The 21,160-nt window shown below is 32.1% G+C and overlaps 1 protein-coding gene and 1 long non-coding RNA gene across 2 annotated transcripts; one reads left to right on the forward strand and one right to left on the reverse strand.

The window, feature by feature from the left end:
• Window positions 1–3,495: 3,495 nt before the first annotated feature.
• LOC145813791 (uncharacterized) lies at window positions 3,496–6,023 on the forward strand. The gene is made up of 3 exons (XR_014357178.1): window positions 3,496–3,634; window positions 3,792–3,870; window positions 5,659–6,023. It is a non-coding gene; the product is annotated as an uncharacterized LOC145813791 (long non-coding RNA).
• A 4,358-nt stretch (window positions 6,024–10,381) lies between these two features.
• On the reverse strand, window positions 10,382–19,303 carry LOC114277152 (putative disease resistance protein At1g50180). Its single transcript, XM_028219008.2, has 4 exons — window positions 18,672–19,303; window positions 15,947–16,570; window positions 11,054–12,812; window positions 10,382–10,621 (listed from the first exon to the last, which is right to left on the reverse strand). Exons 1-4 carry the CDS (start codon window positions 19,093–19,095, stop codon window positions 10,618–10,620), a joined length of 2,811 nt encoding a protein of 936 aa, XP_028074809.2. The 5' UTR covers window positions 19,096–19,303; the 3' UTR covers window positions 10,382–10,617.
• Window positions 19,304–21,160: the final 1,857 nt, after the last annotated feature.

The raw sequence follows: 21,160 nt of genomic DNA on the forward strand, positions 1-21,160 counted from the left end.
GTGATGCCAGCTGATTTTTCTAAACTTTGAAGACAAATCTTCATAAATTAAAATAGACAACTACCTAATAAAGAATAGAAAAGGTAACTTAAGGAAAATAGTAGAGAAAGCGGTTAGAAAGAAAACACAGAATGTGAAAGAACTTTATTTGTTGAATCCTGGCAAAGATCCTGATGTTCATTTGAAGTTATGACACAGAAAGTGTGCTCATTCAAAATTTAACATTGAATATAACAGAAAGATTCATGTATGCATGCCGAAATGCTAGTATATTCTTCTAGTTTACTAAATGGAGTACATTACTCTGATAAAGACTCTGCGCAGGATCCAAGAAGCACTGTCCGCAGTTGATAACGATCAGCCATCGTCGCCAGCGGCTGTTGCACTGAAGGAAAAGCGGTTGACATTTACCTGGCTTGATGGGGAAGCCCAACAAGTAAGTGTCATCTTTTGTTTGTCTGGCATGTCAATGTTTTCCAAGTTTAGTTGTAGTTGAATTCACATTTGTAGTAGTGAATGGATTAATTAATTTGAGGGTCATGTATGTGATGCTGTATGTATGGTACTTGGTAGCAATTTATTCTGAAATTTAATCTCTTTGTCGAACTTAGTTGGGATCACTATTGGCATTGGAAGATTTTTGCCAAAGTGCCAGTATCTTAATCCAAATGGTGGCTAAGTTGGAAGAGGTGGTCAGTGATTATTGCTGTTATAAATTCTGACACTGTTATACTGCCATAAAATGATGTGAAATTATTTACATTACAAATCATTCAATCTAATAGCAGGATAAATTCTGAAACATTAAATGCTAAAACCACATGTGACCTTTGGCCTGAAAATGCAGGGTATCAAAAAACATCGTCACAACTTCCTTATGCGCTATACTCCCGTGCTGTAAGCAGCTGAGAATTTCTACTTGAAACTTTTGGAAATGTCCAAGAATCTGATTGCATTCATAAACCTTTTGACATCTGAATATGGTTTTTTGAGAAGATTATAGAGGCCTGTCACTGATTTGGAATTTTAGGATGTAATTCTTATTTTTATGGCTCTTCTTCTCCTTTCGTTAAAAAAAATAAATAAATTCTAGTACTTTTTAGTAATCTTTCAAAATATGTGTTATTAATCTTAGAAAGTTATTGTATGATTTGAGCCACAAATCCTACAATATGTCATGTTTATACAAATATCTTGTGTATTTAAAATATGTATTGAGGCTAGCTTTGAGGCGAGGCTAAGGTAAAATGCATTGAGTTCTTTTTATTATTTTTGGGCGAAACTCTCCAAAGACTTGCACATCACAGTTTGAGGCGTGCAACACGTGTGCACCTTGTACTCCTTTTGCACATAAATATGAGGAGCTGTGTTACATGGATTCTTCTATTTCCCCCACAGTACCTGTGTCCACTGGATATGACATTGGTAAGGGTGTGAGATATGTGTCCGACACTTGTACCCAATTTAGGCACTCAGATGCTTTAATTTGTGACAATACATGAAGAAGAAGAAACTCACATTTGTTAGTAAAGTAATATTTTTAGCCTCTCACATGAATTAGATATAGAAATTTCATATTTTTCCTATATCTTATTTAATTTCTAGTATATTTCTACACAATTTATCACATCTCATCCGAGAATATTATATAAAATATAATATGTGCATATAACATGTCCCAGTGCCCATATCCCAATTTTGGATACGTATCCCAAGATTTAAATTTATGAACGTCTGATGTTTGGATACACACCTGCACTCGATACTCGTATGTCAGTCCAATGTAACAATACGTATACGGAGAGCTTGTCTTGGTTTGTTGTTAAGCTTATTATAATACCTATTTTTTATTGTTTCTTTTCTTCTAATACCTAGTTTATATTTAAACATAAAAAAGAAGAGTCTTTTGTAACCATCATATTCCATGGAAAAAACCAAGAAAAATATAAAGTAAAGACTCAAGTAAGAAGTTCAATAGCTGAAACTAAGAATGTCAAGTTCATCTTCGATGAGGGCAAGTTTCCTATTCTGTAATGAAATGTTCAACGCCTAGAGGAGAAAAGTATTTATACATTTATATTTAATTTTGAATAAAATTAAAATTAATGTGTACTAATTGGACGTTGTTTTTTTTTATTTAGTTTTAAATAACTTTTTCTCACTAAATATAAAAATTTGAAATTTGAAATGCATGTGTTGATGCCTTGAGGCTTGTGCATTCACATTTGAAGGCTTTGGTATATATATATTTAGCCATGGCTTGTCTAGTGCAAAGCATGTACACCTCAATTGTTTGGTGTAGTAGATTATGTTCTCCATGTGAGACATGGCCAATTAAAAGTATTCATCATTCATTCATTGTTATCCTATATGAGTTCCAAACCAACTTTTGGAACTCATAATTGTTTTGTTTTTTTGTCTTCAGCGATTTTTTTTTTCCTTCATATTTTAGTTTTTATTTTTTATTTTTTATAGATCTGCCTAATTAGACACACTTAAAATTTAAAATATTTGAAAAAAATCTGAAAAATGTTAAAAGACAATTTCATATTTTTTTACAAATATTTTATTTTTTAAGTACATCTAGATTAGGTGCAACTAAAAAGTGAAAAATAAAATAAAATAAAATATGAAAAAAGTTCACTAAAAACCCCCCTTCCCCCCCAAATTTTTTTTTTTTTTTTAGAAAAACAAAAGACTCAAAAGCTATTCATAAATTAAACCAAAGTAAGGTGAAAGTTTTTCATTATGCTTCTTGGTCATTTTAAAAACTTTGCAGGTTATCTTTGACAAAAAAATTGTACTTTTGTCGGTTGATTCTATTTTGTGGATCGAGCTATATGTACAGGGAAATGTGATTCATCTCAAAGAATGAAATACAAAGAACTGTAGGAAGTACATAGAATGAATTTCTATGATCAAGCCATATGTAGGAAGAATGTGATTCCTCTCCAGCTATACAAATAATACTATTCTGTAGGTCAAGCTATGTAGTGTAGGAAACAGAATGTGATTCCTCTCACAGAAGGTGTTATATAATAAAAATAAACTAAAGTTCACCAGGTTGCGTATACGAGGCATGTATTGCAATGTTGAAAATTATTCATAAACTCCAATAGTAATTGTGTAAGACGTCATCGCAGCTGCATGGTACATATGATTAGAGGTTGTTTGCTTCTGCTTTATTCAGTTGAAGGAATGATCTTTCCATCTCTCCACTGTTATTCCTAGAACCATTTGTAGGTTTTTTTCTTTTTTATGTAGAAGTATGTGTGCTTACTATTATGGATTATAATATTTTAATTAATAATGATCATGATGGACTAGTCTACGCTGGAACATTTAACAAATGATCTTTTGCAACTGTATTAGTCACTAAATTTCTCTTCTTCTCCAACGATATTGTTTTTTCCACACTCAAACAGAGAACAGCTATGAAACATGTGGACCTAGGAGGGATATAATGGATATACCGCAGTTAATTATTGTACGTTACAAAAGGAATGCTACAAAAGATAGTAATAAAATTGAGGAAAAAAAGCCAAAAAACATATTGGAGGCATTTCTGAATGATGATGTGGATCCTGCATCACAACTTGTTGCGAGGTACAATGGTTCTGAAGAAAGTTCAGAGGTTTGGCCTTTCTATCTGTTGTGAGATGGATTTTACTATATGGTTTAATTATTGAGTTATATTTCACTCTGTATTGAGCAGTTAACGTAAATGCAACATTCTTTGTGATTTAGTGTACCTTTTCACGTTGAGTAGTTTCTATTTATTTGGTTGGCAGATCATCAAGTGGATCTCTTGGATAATCGAAGATGGTAACTCTAGTTGAAGATGGTGACTCTAGGGAGCTCCCCTTTTTTGTAAGTTAGCATAGACAAACTTTTTTTAGAATTAAGCTTCCTTTTGGTGCTTGAATGGATGAATTTGTGTATTTTGCTGAGGAGTTTAATTACCTTCACTCCATTATTGATACTTAAGAAGCACGAACATGTGACATGACATTGACACACCGACACACGGACATGTAAATTTTCAAAAAATGTAGGACACGACATGTTGGGAACTTCTGCAAAATATATAATTTATTTATGTATTTATCAAATGTATGATATATAAGGATAAATAATTATTATGTCTTATATATAAATATTTAAGTAAAAGATATTCATTTTTGAAGTATAAAGGAGGAGAATAGGTATAAATTTACTTAATTTTTGTTGTATCATTGGATTCCAAGTTATTTATTCAAACTCGTAATATGTTTCATGTATGTTTAAGTGTTGGAAAGTGTCCAACTATGAAGCACGGGTACTCTGAAAATATTGTCATACTCATAACGGGTATTGGTACGTGTACCGTTAGGGTTGTATGCGTATCGGGTACATGAAATACGTACCGGGTAGTTTTTATACATTTTAGGGCAGGTGGGTACTTCATAGGTACATGATGGGTACATTGGGGGTACACCAAGTTATGGGACATTGATAGTGATACATTTAATTTATTAGAGAGTTATGATTTACTTGAAATTGCAAATCTTTTTCTTGATGTGTCAAAGATGAATTGAAGTCGATGGAACTGAAAATTGATTTTTCAACTTTCCAAATTTTTCTAATTTGCTTTTGGAATGAAACTTAATTTTGTAATTTTTCCTATTTAATGGCATTAAAATAGCATAAGGCTATGAAGCACGGACACGGACACGGGACATGACAATTTTCAAAAAATGGGGACACGGACACGGCGGGGGACACGGCGAATTTTATTTTATTTATTTTTATATATTATGTAGATTCATATTACATTCATCCTAAATTAAAATTAACAAACACTAACATAGTAACATTAATTGAATAAACATAACCATTACATTTAAACAAATTAATATATCATCTATTCACAAAAAAGTCATAATCAACGATAACAAGAACTAAGACGAGAAGGGAAAAACATTCAACATCCAATAATATTTTTCACAAAAGCACTAAATAAGAGGCAAAATATTAAAAAAAAATAAAATTAATAAAAAATAGCCCTGCCGTGTCCCATGCCATGTCCCCGTTGTGTCCCATGCCGTGTCCCCATATGGACACGCGTGTCCCCGCCGTGTCCCTACCGTGTCCCCTACAAAAAAATCATTAAATTAAAGGGACACGCCATCTGGCGTGTCCCCGTGTCGGACACCGCCACGGCACTGATTTTGGAGTGTCCATACTTCATAGGCATAAGGACTTTGCTTTGATATTGGTATTGTTAAACTATGATTTCTTTTTTGGTTTTGTAATTTTCCTTTTTGTTTTGGTATTGAACTTTGATTTGTAGATTGAATCTCAAACAATAAACTATGAAAAATAAAAAATTTGTTGACATACCACAACCGTACCCGTATCCTTTTTTTTTTTTTTGGAAAGGTTTTGTCGTATTAGCGTACTCGTACCAGTATCCATACCCACACCCGTGCTACATAGGTATTCGATGAGTGTCGGACACGGCACTTTACGTTCTTAGAAGTGTCCATGCTTCTTAGATTGATACTCATTGAACTTTGTGAGTTTTTTTAAGGATGTATACGCTCTGGAGCTTAGAGTTGCATCTCTTTCATACGAGATGTTGCCTGCTAAAACCTTTTTTGTTTTGTCTCATCGCAGAGAGCAAAAACTCCTGCACTTGTTCCTGAAGATGCAGATCCTATTTGGCCAGTAGGTGCCAAAACCATTCTATCCAAAGGGACAGGAATGAAACAGAGAATTGGTAGCATCATGAATGGAATCCACAATCGCCTGGGAGATCCAAGGATCGGCCCAGTCTTACTCTTGGGAGCAATGATGTCTTTTGGTGGCATCTGGTTGCGAAGGAGCCAATCAACTCAGCCAAGTCAATCAAATAATCAAACTCAACTGAGCAAAAAAGTAAGTCATGGCAGATTGTGGTCCTGGGAGCATTGTTATTGTTATTTTTTGTTCCAGCTATTATCTTCATCTCCAATCCAATGTAATTTCATTGATATTCTTCTGACTCATGATTATTCCTTTCTTTTATTTCCCTTTTCTACTTTTCAGCATCATTGTTTTCCTTGTAATTACTTTTTATATATGTAATGTCTTGGCTGCATTTTACGTTCTTTGTCTTGGCTGCTTTACCTTTCTTATCTGGAAAAGGAAGCACATATGTGATTGTATCACTAAGTTATAAAATTTTAGTGAAAAATTCTCATGAAGATTATGAGGAGATATGTAAAATTTTAGTAGGTTAATTCCTATAAAAGAGTAGGTTAATTCCTATAAAAGAAAATTTTCAACAAGTATAGATTGATATATTGTTCAAAACTTAACGGAGTCTTGAGGTTAATTTCATATTCCTCCCTGAGATTTTGTGATGACTAAAAAAAATAAAATAAATAACTAAATAAATAAAAGAAGGGAACATACGCATGATGATGTTTCGGTGGTGGTAATAAAATAAACAAAAGATGGAATAAAGATTATGATGATTTGTGTGGGTGGACAGCATTTGTTAAAGCTAAAGAAGACACATGGGGTGGGGCCATTAAAAATAATACTTATCTCTCTCTCTCTCTCTCTCTCTCTCTCTCTCTCTCAAATCCACATTTATTTTTTTATCATCACCCGAATATCTTGTATCTCCAAATAGCTCTTTGCTTGTTGGGTTCTTTTCAAATCGTATCTTTTCCTTCTTCATCACTCTCGAATCTCTCAAAACCTTGAAAAAAAAAGAAAAAGGATTCGTCTGCATTTTAAACCCTAGACAGAGGCCTTTTTCACGAGATGCTGATTAATGGGTAGAAGAGATTTGTAGGTTTTGGAGGTCAAAAAAAAGAATGGGGTTTTTTTTTTCTCCTCAAGTTCTGGATTGGGGCTTCAATGGGGTCTCCCAGAGGGTTCTTTCCACCCAGCAGGCTTATTTGCTAGTGTTGGACACGTGGGTAATATGGGTTTTGGTATTTCACCTAATTCACCAAATTCTCGAGACAACAATGGTGGATTCAAGGTACCTTACACAGATTTATATGTCAAATCTGTATCTTCCCCAGAAGGTTTTCGAATTGTTGGTGTTCCAGAATTGATAGATGAGGAAGGGGTCGGACTAAACTTAAAATCGAGATTGCAAATCCTTCATTGAGGAGGTTGATAAGCGGGGTTGGAGGCAATTAGGACACATTTGATGGTTGGGAGTAGTGGCAATACTACTACTGAAGTGTTCCATAATATTACGAAAACTGATGGATGGAAAGGATTGTTTAGAGGCAATCTTGTTAATGTGATTCGGGTTGCACCAAGCAAAGCTATAGAGCATGTGTGGGAACATCACTGGAATCGCATATCTATTCCAGATATTGAAACTACTGTGAACAGCAGGTCAGCTGTACCTTACTCGCGGGCAGAGATCATGTTTCTGTTAGAGAAACTCGGGGATGATAAAATTATGATACACGAGGATACAGTATATATTCTTTGAAAAAATTCAAGTGGAGCCATCCTTAATTCAGTGTGTATTCTTGTTATTTTCCGAAGGACTGTTTGGGACTTGGATAGTCATTAATTGAAGAAAAGTAAACAAACATCAATGGTCTGTTTTTCTCCCTGCGGCTGTGTATGCTAGTTTTTGGCACTTAATTTTGTCAGAGAACGAAATTGAGTAGGGATATTGATAGTTGAAGAATTAGATGTTTAATTCAGAAATTGTGACTCTTTAAGCTTTTAAAAAGAAGTACCATTTCTCAATCCATATTCGAGCTACTCTAATTTCATTCTTTGTGAGGTTACATCGGGAATGGATGCTAAGAAATTGAAGTTCTTGAGGCCAAAGTGAAGAGCTTGGTGAGTGCAACATGTTGACCGGTGGAGATCGGAACCCAACAAGTCGAAAATTGGGGTTTTTGCTTATTTCCTCGTCAAACTTGAGGTAGGGATTTTCTACACTCTAATATGACTTTTAGCTTAGTTATTTGCTATTGTGTATAGATGATGAGATTTGGTTGTGGTTTGGACAAATCTAAGATTTGGATGTGAAATGAAAAGAGGGTTTTTGATGAATATGAGGTAAATGAGTATGGGGTTTGAATATAAGATCTTGGTGTACCAAAATAGTTGATTTTGGGTGTTTGGGTCAATATTGGAAAAATGGGGATTTTTGCCATAACTTGATAAAATGATTATTTTGTTTAAATAATTGGAATTAACATTTAATATGTTAAATTGAATGGTTATTGATGTAGGTGGTGAAATTGGATATGTATTATCTCACACCTTTGGAAATTTTAAATAATTATTTATCTTGAGATTTAATATTTGTCTAGAGATAAATGTATTGGGCTATCGGTGGAGAATAGTCATGATTGTTGTAGAAATTGTATGAGGACTAGACGATTTAATGCTAATCTATTGTTGATTGTCATTAAATATGACCATACTATAAATACATTGTATATGTATGTTTATTGAGAGTAGATAGGGGATGTACTCCATATGTGATTTTATTTATAAATACATTACGTATGTATATTTGTTTGGGAGGAGAAAGGGGATGGACTCCATTTAAAGCAAGTTGGCCGGAGTGTCCTGAGTGAAAAACCCGAAATTTTATATATAAATGGGTGCCGACTCCTTTGGACGAAATATCCGTAAAATGGCAAGTTTGAAGGGTTTATGTGCGTTTTGCATAAATGGAAAAACTATTGAGTTGTAATCTCATATTGGTTGTTGAAAGATAAAGAATTTAACTCATGAATTGAGTAGTGCATATGAATTGGAAATGAATTGAAGGAAAATGGAGTAAGATTGATTTGAGTGGAATATGAATATGCAGGCCTTGTGAATACTTCTGTATCGGTATTGTTTATATACGTGGTATTTATACCTTTGCTAAACCTTATATATTGTGTTAGATTATTTCTACTAGGTTGTTGGCTCACCCTATACAGGAATATCATTTTCAGGTGCAGGTGAAATATTTCCTCAAAGGCAATAGCATGGGTGGACGTTTGGGAAGCAAGGGCTTCTTATTTATGCCTTATGTGTGTATGTTTGTTATTTGTAAAGCCAAGGGCTTAAGATGTAATGAGTGGGATTCAATATGTGTAACCAAGCAATGACTTGGAAAGTTATAAGCCTACATGGCATTTAACTGTTTGTTAAATAATAAACTCTGATGTATGAAAGTATGTTGTTTCTCATATTTAAATCCGCATATGAGTTATCTTTATAGTATTATTTTGGGGGCATTACAGATTTGGCAAGATGATATCTAGCACCCAAAACTTTCTGAGTAGGAAGGGTTGGACATGGGTGTTTCCATTGAGTCTCGTTAAAATATTAAGGCTGTGTTTAGATTATAGAATTGAAGGGAGAAAGAGAAAAATGTGGGTGAAAATAAGTGAAATGTAGTTATATTTCATGTACATTTTATCGAGTTTTTTATTGTCTTTTCTAAATACCACTTAAGTTCATGATCTAAATACAGTTTAAAAAAATAAATATCCTCCTTTCATGATCTTCACCAAAATGTCCACATGTAACAAATTGTTTTTACATTTGAAATTTTGATTTACTACGTTCAATTGAGTGCTAATTTATCTGTTAGAAGGGTCATATGGCATATGCATTGCATGTGCATTGGTAATTCAAAAATATAAAAATTTTCGTTTAGTTCTTTAATGATATTCTCTCTAAAACACATGAGCATAGGACGAAATAAAACAAAAAAGAAAAAGACACTATACATAACAAAAGTTTGTACCTGATAGTGAGCGTGATACCTCTTTTTATCGAAATTTTTTTAGCAACCAATGCTAATTTTGCATTTTATCCCTCTAGTTTAAAATTTTCTATTTGATGTCAATAGACAGTGAAATTTCTTTCTAATCTACAAACAATGAAATATGGTTTTTCATTTTGTAGCACTTAATTTTGGATTTTTAATTTTTAATATGAAATAGATAATAAAAATTTCATTGTTCGAAAAATAAATAACATTTTCTTTAATATTGCATATTCAATACGAACTCTTACTAAATGGATTTTGATGAGAGTATTCCAAAAATTACTTTCAAAAAATAAAATTTTAAATCAAAAATTAGTATTTAAAAGTTTAAAAAATAAAATTATTTATTCAGTAATTGGGTTGGGTTTGTTGCATGTGTCGTTCTCCTCACAATAAAACTTATGGGCTCGTTTGTTTTCTTATAAAAAAAATCTTATTGTAGGGGATCTATTATAAAAAATCTCAACTTTTATTACTCAAGTCTCGTATTAATTTTTTTTATGGATATGAACCAATAGAGGGGCCAGTTTGGTTTGAATTGATATTAAATTTAAAACATATTTAAATGAATCGTGCACTTGAACCAAATAATTAAAATAAACAAGTCTTTAATATTTAAATTTAACACAAACATAAATAAATATTGTTTAATACAAGCCAACAGTTGTGAATAGTATAGTGAAGTCCAACTCAAGTTTTAATACAACCAAAATAAATCAAATCCAGTAACACAACTAATAAAATAAAATTAAGTACTGTAAATTCCAACTCTACCTTCCAGTATTTTCTTCTTCCACTTCCCATTCTTCTTCTTATGCTTCTCAATATCAACTGAAAATCAAAATAAATAGTGAGAAATGATTAGTTGTAATCAAGTTCATTAGAATAGACCAATTAGGTAAACACATGCCGATATAGATTGAATCTTATAATATAAATAAATATATAGATTTGGTTATCAGGTTTGTTCGAGATAGATAGAACCTAAACAAAAAATTAATCCAAAAATTGAAGACTCAAAACTAAACCAAAGTATTCAAAAAAAAAAACCAAACCAACCCAATAATTTCGGTTTGGTTTAGTTTTTTTGATTCTATGATAATTTGTCCACCCCTAAACCAATATGAAGGCAAAAAAGCAAAGAGAGATATATGCATTAACAAATTTTATGATGAGAATTAATGAGGGGGATGTGAAAGAAACGACCCAATAGTTGTTTCGTCTCTTGTGAAAGAAAGGATTATCCAGAATTAAGAAATTTACCAAATGTCGAGGGAAGACACATGTTGCACTTTGTAAAACTCTTCTCCTTCTTCACCATTGACCCTTCGAAGCTTGTTATTGAAATTTTCGCTCATATCCTTTGTTGTAAATTGTTGGAGGGTCGCAATGAATCTCAGTCCCTCTGGAACCATTTCTAGTCCTCTGCAAAAAACAATTTCTAAAGCAGAGAGATTGGGCATGGCTCCTTTTTCCACCTCCCACTCCTTTAAGTGCTCCAAATTAAAGAGATGTAGGGTTTTGAGTTGGGGTAAACCATTAGTGGAGCAAACCATTTTGTCCCCCACAAAGGCACAATTACCTAAATAGAGATATTGTAGGTTAGGTAGCCTCTCCAATGTTGGCATAGGGTCTTCTTCAAGTTCACATCCCACCAACGTTAACTCGATGAGGTTGGGAGAGAAACCCTGGCAGTACTCTGGTAACTCGGGAATAATTCCACGAATACTCAATCTGTAAAGATGGTGACACCCTAAGAGTTGTTTGAGAAGAGTCAAGTCTTCTTCTTCTTCTTTGCAAAATTCAACAATTGATAAGGATGTTTGTCGTAGGTGGTCGGCACCGACGCTTAGGTAGTTGATGAAAGCCGCTAAGTCCTGATTGTGCATCTTCCAGAAAGTTGCATCTTCTAGTTGCCGAAGATTGATCAATTTACACAGATCATTGACATCACAAGACCCTGTGTTAAACCCTCCTAATGTTTCGAGGTTGCTCAACCCATCAAATTTTAATTTAACATTGAAATTCAACGGAATATACAAATGCCTCAATTGTTCCATTCCATGTATGACTATCACTTCACCTGAGTTGAACTTGCAAAATTGTAAATCCAAGGTTTGCAGGTGTTTCAACTTGCAGATAGATGAATGCCATTTCGGTATCAAACAACCTCTAAACCTCAAGTACCTCAAGCTAATTAGGTTGCCTATTAATTCGACTGACTTTTCATCAAACTTAAATTCTTCAAGATCCAAATTCCTAAGCAATTTGAAGTATTTCAAATGGGAGTTCAACTCTATTGAAGACTCCTCGTGGACACTCCTTGAATTGCAGAACAATATGGATTTTAGATGTTTAGTTGTCTCCAATTCAGAGAGGACAACTCTTTTGACATCCCTATTCAAATGAATTGCAAGTTTGCGTATTTTAGGAGCAGTAGTTGTTGATGTGGTGGAAAAGCAATTAGCTAGATCAGTTTCGCGTTGGAGATGAATGATCCCAAGAAAATCATTCATTTTTGCCTTTGATAAACACAACTCCAACATAAGGTCATGAATGCGGCAATAATTGATCCTTTGAGTATACTCCTCTACTTCTACTTGAACCATGCACCTCTGTGCAAGCGCACCCAAGTAACGTTTTGCCACATCCATTATTGTTTCATCTCCCACTCTATCATCATCTACAATTATACCGTCACCTATCCACAAGTGATATAGTCTTTCAGGACTTATCCCATAATCCTCTGGAAAGTGACCAAAATATAGAAAACATGGCTTCAATTGATAAGGCAAGTCATGGTAGCTTAAAGCCAACACCTTTGATACTACATTGTCATGTTGTATGGGGTCGTCATTCCATTTATGCGAACGGACATTTTGGTATACAACCTCCCATTCCCTTAATGTATGCTTTGTTGCCAAAAGTCCACCAAGCACAATGATTGCTAACGGTAAACCAGCACACAGCTTGACCATTTTCCTCCCTATTACCTCCATATTTGTGTCAAGCACTCCAGAGTCTACGAAAATAACAAAATGCAAAATTTAAAAACAACAAAAATAGATTATTGTCTAGAGTCTATAAAAAAAATGAAAATTCTAATGAATGCATGCGTGAATAAGCAATAAAAAATGAAAATTTGCCGACTTTTTTGAGACCCAAATCAAGTTTTTTAACATGGGACTCTTATACATATATAGATAGATAATTCTAAAGTGAGCTTGTAATATGGATTGATTTTTAAACTTTTTTTTTTGTGCAAAATAAAATCGGTTGGTAATTTAAATTTTATTTAAATTTTTTCAACTTTCGTATTCTCTAGTATAAAACTCAAATTAGTAGTTGTAAAATTACTAAGGCTTTGTTTGGGAAGAAGGGTTGGGTTGGGTTGGGTTGGGTTGGGTTTGGGGCTATTTTAGCCACAAAAAGGCAAAATAGATTTTTTAGCTCAATAAGACAAAACATCATATCCAACCCGTAATCATTACATTCTTTCTCTCACAAAAAGTCAAAAAAGCTAAAAAAACCCTTCCTAAATGAGGCTTTTTAAACCCAGGCTAAAATAACTAAAAATTCAAAGAGCCAAAAGGCCAACCCACTTTCCAAACGAACCCTAATCAAACTTGCATAATTCAATTTAACAATCAAATCCATTAAATCATTCTTGTGACAAAGTTGACCAAAAGTAAGATTTAATCAATTTCAATCTTAGAAAATTTATTTCTTCAGAAACAACTGTCACAGGGATAGTCAATAACATTCTATACACAAACCATATATTTGGAAAATAATCATCCGTTAATTTTAAATAATTTACTACATCAACAAGATTTTTTGTTTCTATTTAAGGGATGGTTTTTTTTCAACCAATTTTTGGGGTCCAAAACAGCCGCGCCCTCAACTTTGCCTCAAAGTCAGCACTGTTTACATTGATACTTGCATCTTTTCAATCAAAAGTTCTATATCAACAAAGAAGAAAAAGCTCAAATTCATGCATGCATTTGGTGCAAAGGGAGTGATGTTAAGGAGCCAAGAAGTAAACTATGGCCCCGTTTGAGAATTTATTATTTTAATCAATTTTTAATTTTTTACAAAAAGATGAATAAAAAAAATAAAAAGAGTGATGTATGTACCTCTAACCTTCCTTTTAGATTCCATTCTTCAAGCTAGTATTACAAAGTTATCATACATGACTTACGTCATTCAAATTTTAATCAATAATTAGTGACTAGTCTTGGAGTATTATGTGTCATTGTCAACATGGTGTTTCATATTAATTGCATAGCAAAAACTTTTATGAATGGAACATGTTAACTCATCTTTGTGGGGATAGTTAAGAGACAAATGATGACTATTTAGTTTTTATTGCGGTTTCTCATTGACCGAGAGTATATCATGTAGACAACATGATACTCTGGATGTATCTAATAATTCTAAATAGAGATATTTGTATGATATTTTAAAATTAAAAGGTTTAACTATACAATTTTGTAGTTTAAGAGGATACTAATATTCAATACTAGTTCACGAGATGTTATTATACTTAACACTAAATTTTTTTGCATCCAATTATGTTCCGGTCTTTTAGATTAGTAAATTACATAAAAGAAGTAGCTTTTCTTTCTAAGTGAAATGCTTGGACCACATTTTTTTTTGGGGGATGGAAATGCTATTTTATCATTAATTTACAAAATATTTAATCAGAATGATATGGTAGTTGTATTTTTGAAATAAAGGCCACTCCAAATGGGGGGAAGTGCTACTTTCGAGGTCTATAATTTTTGTGATATTTATAAACTATTGTATTGTTGGTTATGATTTGGTTATAATTTATTGTTATATTATTTATGATTCATTGTGATATTGATTATGACATTATTTTAGATATGATTTAAAATATCTTTAGTTATACCTTCTGTGGTGTTTAGTTATGACTCATTTTTTTTTTTAATTATAATTGAAAATAATCTAGTTAAGACATTTTTGATAATCAAAATTACAAATGTCATAAACTTGCATATAGCATGACCCATCCAAATCTAAAATGAGAAGACTTAAATATGTCACATCATATATCTGTATATATATATATATATATATATCCTAGTAGGTGTTAATTTTCAGCAACAGTTTAAAAATTTTGTCACAAAAAATATCGCTAGATATAAGTTTTAATGACAATTTTAAAAATTGCCACAAAAAAGGTTACTAATTTTCAACTTTCAGTGACAGTTTGAAAAATTCATCTTAAAAAAATGTCAATAACTGTAAGTTTTAGCGATAATTTATAAAAATTGTGACCAAAAAAAAAAAATAATAATTTGCAAAAAATTGTCACAAAAAATTATTTTTAGCGACGATTTTACTAGGACTTATTTTACTAGGACTTATTTTTAGTTGGACTTGATGGAAATTAAGTCCAACTATTAGGACTTATTGATAGTTTACCCTATACATATTTGTATAAATTTTATGTTTCTATATGTATGATATTCATTGAGTTGTTGGTGTACTGGGAATGCTGTCATAACCCGTCGTGTGGGACAATTTGGGTCTATTTCGATTATTTGAATAATTTATATTAAGATTTATCAAGTAAATTAACTATGAAAAAAAATCGTAATTCATCATATATTTATAACCACATAATACTAAGATCATATACTATCTATTTTTAGAAAACAACTATGGATCATGTGATTTTGAATAGTGATTAATTTGATTTTTTTTTTTCCTTTTGTACGAGTCCTTCCCTATTCCAACTATTGAAACTTGGGGGAATTACAACACAATGGGATAAAGAAAAAAAAATTATAAAAATACGGGGGTGCAAGTGATTATGTGATGAGATGCAAGTAAAAAAGTACAGAGGTGCAAACATGTTTATGTAAAATTTTATTTTCTATCCCACTGGAAAGTAATTCCTTGAAAGTTTTCAATTTTATGTAGTTTTTGTAAAATGAATATTCTAAATACATTTGGTACGGCCCTATGGCCAGTAGAGCTAAAGTATTTTCCATCTTTCCCAAATTTCTACCCATGGGTCATTAATCTTTTTAGATGATAATAGATCACACAGATGATGTGAAAACTAACATTGAAATAATTTAATTTGTATCAAAATATATAGCAATGTGGACTAATTAATATTACCTCTACCATTTCTTCTTAGTAATGATTTCTTTTGAAGTAGATCCCAACTTTCCTCGTTATTTAAACACTGTGGTTCATGGAAGATACAATATGGATCTATCTGTGCAGGCAATGTTTTATTACGAGTCGTTAGCAATATTTTGCTGTCCGTGTTTCCATTTGGGAAGGCCGGTTTCAGGCTCTTCCAAGCCTCTATTGACCAAATATCATCCAGTACAACTAAGCATCTTTTCCTTTGCTGGATTTTATAAAGTTGCTCAAACAACTCTTTATTTGCCATCCTAACAACATCTTCCTTCCTCTCTGGAACAAGATTGATGAAGATTTCTTGCAGAATGTCTCTTGTTTGATACTGTTGAGATATGCATACCCATACCAAACCATGAAAGTGACTCTGGATATTTTTGTGATGATATACTTTTTTAGCCAGAGTGGTCTTCCCCAAACCACCCATGCCGCAAATGGAGACAACTCGACTAGGAGTATAGTCATCAACTTGCACCAAATGTTTCACAACCTTGTTCAAGTCTTCCTCAAACCCAACAAAATCCTCTTCAACAACATGCTGATATGATTGCCTCAATTCTTGTTGCTTTTCAACTGCCAAACTTCTTATGCCTTCACCTATAGCAATATTAGTTTAGCCTTTCTAACGGTTGGTATTCAATAATTACGTTTTACAAATAGAATTTTCATGTAAAAAGCTCACATAAAATGATTTTTTTTTCTTTTTCTTTTGTGATTCTTTCATTTTGAAGAGGGAAAAAACACTTATTTTATGGTCCAAAAAAAACAGTGTCACATAATTTGTATGAATTTTGTATGTAAAAATTCTATTTTTTGAATCATTTTTCACCATATAATAATACATCCTTTATAAAATATATATTAAAAAAAGTGGAGGTTAAAATTGTGAAATAGTATTTTTATATGTTTCTATAAATTTACGGGATTTTTTATTTATGATTTCTAGTAATATTTTTTTAGAAGGATAAGGATAACACAAGTTTTTTTTTTTTTTTTTTTTAGTAACATAGGTCCTCCAAGATATACTGTGACAAAAATACTCTCACTATACCGCTTCAAGTATCAACTATTACTTTTGTAACTCCTTTTAAAATTTCAAAATTATATAACTTTTGATCTAAATCTTTTTTCCATTTATAAAATTTGTATTTTTTGAATTGTTTTATAAAGATCCGTAAAACACGATCCATGATGAATATAAAATTTCAAAAAAAAAAAAAAAAAGATAACGAAATTTTATTGACCTAAGACAGGTCAGGAAAATTTCGGTTAGTCAGTGAAATTTCGATGACCAATCATTGAAATTTCTAAAAATATATATTTTACAAAAAATTGAGATATGAATAAAAAATTATTAAATTTTAAAATTTTGAAATCACTTCAACAACGTAAAAAGGTCACACGAGAGAGAAACCACGTTATGAGAAAAATTAGGATTTTTAAGATCATAAGGGCATTTTGGACTATAAATGTTAAAATTGTCATTATTATTTTAAGATGAGAACTGCTATTAGTACCTACTTCTTTACTTTAGACCTCCCATTTCTTTGAACCCCATCCAACAAAATGAATCTCATCCCTTTTTTCTTTAAACCGCCACCTTAATACCATCTATACCCCTCATGTTTTTGACCCCAATTGTTTTTCTACGATTTTCTACCGCTGGCAGTCCCATCCCTTCGGCGACCTCCCACCACCTCCCCTACCAGCAACCACTCTTCCATAACCTCCGACCACCGCGACCCCTTCCTCTTCCCTTTGTGTGTGTGTGTGTTTCAGATCTAGTTCATGTTCAACATTTTATCTTCAACACTTCCACATTCACCAATTTTATCAGTTTCTTCACCTCCACAAAAGACATACTATTATTATTCGCTCCTCTTCCTCCTCTGACCACATCACTACCACCACTTCCGCCGCCTCCATTAGCATCCCAACACAACGCCTTTAGCCCTAACGACGGCTTCGGCTTGTATTGAATCGCCGATGACAGACTTTGTTTCAAAAAAATACACGACGCTCTCCACATCATATCTCTCTCTCTCTTTCTCTCTAATACGCCCAAATTTATTTTCTGTCTTTATCTATACATATCTATATGTATCTATCATATGCTATTCCATAATGTTAATAATGGTAGTAATTGATTTGAATGCGAATGCCTTGGATCTCGAAGATTAGTGGATGAGAGGAGAGACAGAGAGAGAGAGGGGTTGCGGGTGGAGATGGTGGTGAAAAGGTTGGTGGATTAGGGTTTGAGAAATTAGGGTTAGGGTTAGGATTTGAGAGATTAGGGTTAGAATGTTAGGGATGAGGGTAAAAATGTAATTTTATATTTGGATAAAATTGAAATTAAAAAAAATAAAAGAGATGGGGATCCAAAGAAGAAAGGTAGGTGCTAATAGCAGCACTCTTTTCAGATTTCAAATTTCAAGAATTTTAACTAGCAATCAAATTGTTGTTATCCTTAAATTTTTACACAAACTTGTAGAGAGATGTCTTTTTAATTTCTCCTAAATTTTCCTGAAAAATTAAAATATAAAATATTATTCTTTCCTAAAATTGATTATGTTACACGAAAGAGTAATGGAATATATCTCAAAAGAGAAAAAAAATATACTTCAAATAAAAATATAACAATAATTGAAATTATTAACAAATAAATAAATAAAAACTTAAATTTAAAGAAATAACTCACCTATACTTTTCAAGCCGTAAGTATGTAAACTAGCGGTGAGGTCAGTGATCTTGTTTTTAATGGCACCGAGCTCACTTCCGACCCTGTGAACGTCTATCCATTCATTGAAGATGCAAGCGAATCTTTTGAGGGTGCTTTGGAAACCCTTTTTGTTCTTTTTGGATGAAACTTGGATGACAAAAGTTTCGAGGATGTCTTCAGTTTCATAAGCAAGTTTTCTGATTTCCGCAAGCCAGTTGTTGACCCTCGCATCTACAAGATCAGATTGTATTGCATAATCTGCATCTTGTAAGAAGCATTGCATTCGATTCAACTCGACTTGGATTTGTCCAACTTGGTCGCTTACTCCGTATAAGAATTTTGCTTCTTCAGTTAACAAAACTCCAAGTCTGTTGACAATGAAGGACACAACAGGCACTTCCATTATGAAACTGTGCTACTTCAATTGAATTCAAACCCACTCCAACAAAATCTGGGTTTAAAGAGTAGGTGGTAACCTAGGATGAAGGTTGGAGAAGGGGTTGGGATGTGGGGTGAGTGTAGAGACTGAAGAGAGAGAGAGAGAGAGAGAGAGACATTGATTAATTGAGACACAGTTCTTAGAAATAGTAGGGGTTGCACAATTTTGTGGTGGAGCTGATTTATGGAAAGTACATTATCTATTCCTTTTTCTTTTTTCTTTTTTTAATTTTGTCCTATTTATCTTTAAAAATAAAAGGTAAAATATAAATACACTTCTTAAGTTTATTTAAAATATAATTTGTCCTTATAATTTAAAAAATTACAAATATTATTTTTTTAATTTTTTTTTTAATTTAAGAGAATGAATGAAAAAAATAAAATTTCTAATTATGCTCAGATACAACAATAAAATTATTTAAATAATTAATTGAAATATATTTATAAATTATTAAAAACTATTAATTGACTTGATGATTTATTAATAAAAATGGTAATAAATTGTGTGATTAGAAACTTGAAAGAGTGAGATATAATTTTCAAAACCATATGAAACAATCTATATTTTAAGCAAATGTCAAGAGTGTAGTTGTAATTTACTCAAAAAATAAAATAGACGATTAAATTTTGAATATATATTTAGCATTTATTTTTTCATAAATAATTATATAATATAAAAAATTACAATTATTAAATTAATTTAATTTATTTTATTAATAATATATACATAATACTCTAGAATGATTTGGATCATAGAATTTGAGTGTCAATTTTTTTTAGGAAAATGTTTGGTAGCTCAAAATTTTGTGGCTCAAATAGCTCAAATCTGTCAAAACGACATCGTTTTATACTCAAAATCTGTCAAAACGACGTCGTTTTAAGTGATTTGAGCCACAAAATTTTGAGCTACCTACCATTGTTATTTTTTTTAAAAGTATATATATAATTTGTTATTACGTACCACAAACGAAAAGGTGATTCAACGCAGGACGATGTGATTCACAAATCAACATATGAGATGGGACCCAACCCAACGCGGGACAATGGGACTGGGTTCACGCGTTGAGAACATGTGGTTACCACATACTTTCCTTCCACTTGAAAGGAAAATTCTATTTTTACACACATATTTAGTTCTGTACATATATTTAATAAATTATTATTTGAATGATAATTATATTTTAAAATAAAATTATTATAATGGACATTAAAATACACTCATAATATTATATCAAAAAAAAAATTATACACATTTTTTTTATAAAAAAAAAATCTCATTACACATCTTTTGAGTAAAAAAATTTCTTAAATCCTAATTTCTTTATTGTTTATCCTTTCTTTCATTATTTCTTACTTTGTATATTGTCCATTACTTGCTACACACTCTATAATTTTTTAGTGTATTTTCCTTTTCGATTTTGAAGGTTTTATCTTTTATCCCAATTCCAAATGGCTTTGAATTATTATTTTGATAGATATACAAAAACAAAACAAAAAGACAGATGACGACATTAATCAATCATACAACTCAATTGCATTAAAACCTAAACTAAAGTAATATCATCCACAAAATTATGTACGAAGAACAAATAGTCAAAGAAATGCAAATGTAACATCGAATTTATTCTAGGCAAGTACCAATCAATTTATAGGTACTAGAGGACCCTCATGTATTCATCCTCAACAAAACATCTCTCTCTTACAGAGTTAAACATATCTTGATTTTTTATTAGGATTTGGATTTTTGTTCAATCCATTTAATGTTCTATCAAAAACAAGGGTGCCCAAGAACTTCTCTCCCTTGAACCATTAAAAACAGAGTACTGTAAAACCAAAATGATAAAAACAGAGAAAGAAACAAAATAAAATCTGTTACTGAAGCTGAAATAATCGGTTGCAACAATGAGCTCAGTTCGATTGAAGTTCCTTCATGATGGTTTGGGCATGCCCCCCCCCCCCCAAAAAAAAATTTCTTTATCAAATTCTTCTTCGAAATATTATACCTAGACATCAATGGAATGGTGGTAAAC

This window comes from Camellia sinensis, chromosome 15 (assembly GCF_055761805.1).
Source record: "Camellia sinensis isolate YWXY chromosome 15, ASM5576180v1, whole genome shotgun sequence".
In the NCBI taxonomy this organism is placed as follows: Eukaryota; Viridiplantae; Streptophyta; class Magnoliopsida; order Ericales; family Theaceae; genus Camellia; species Camellia sinensis.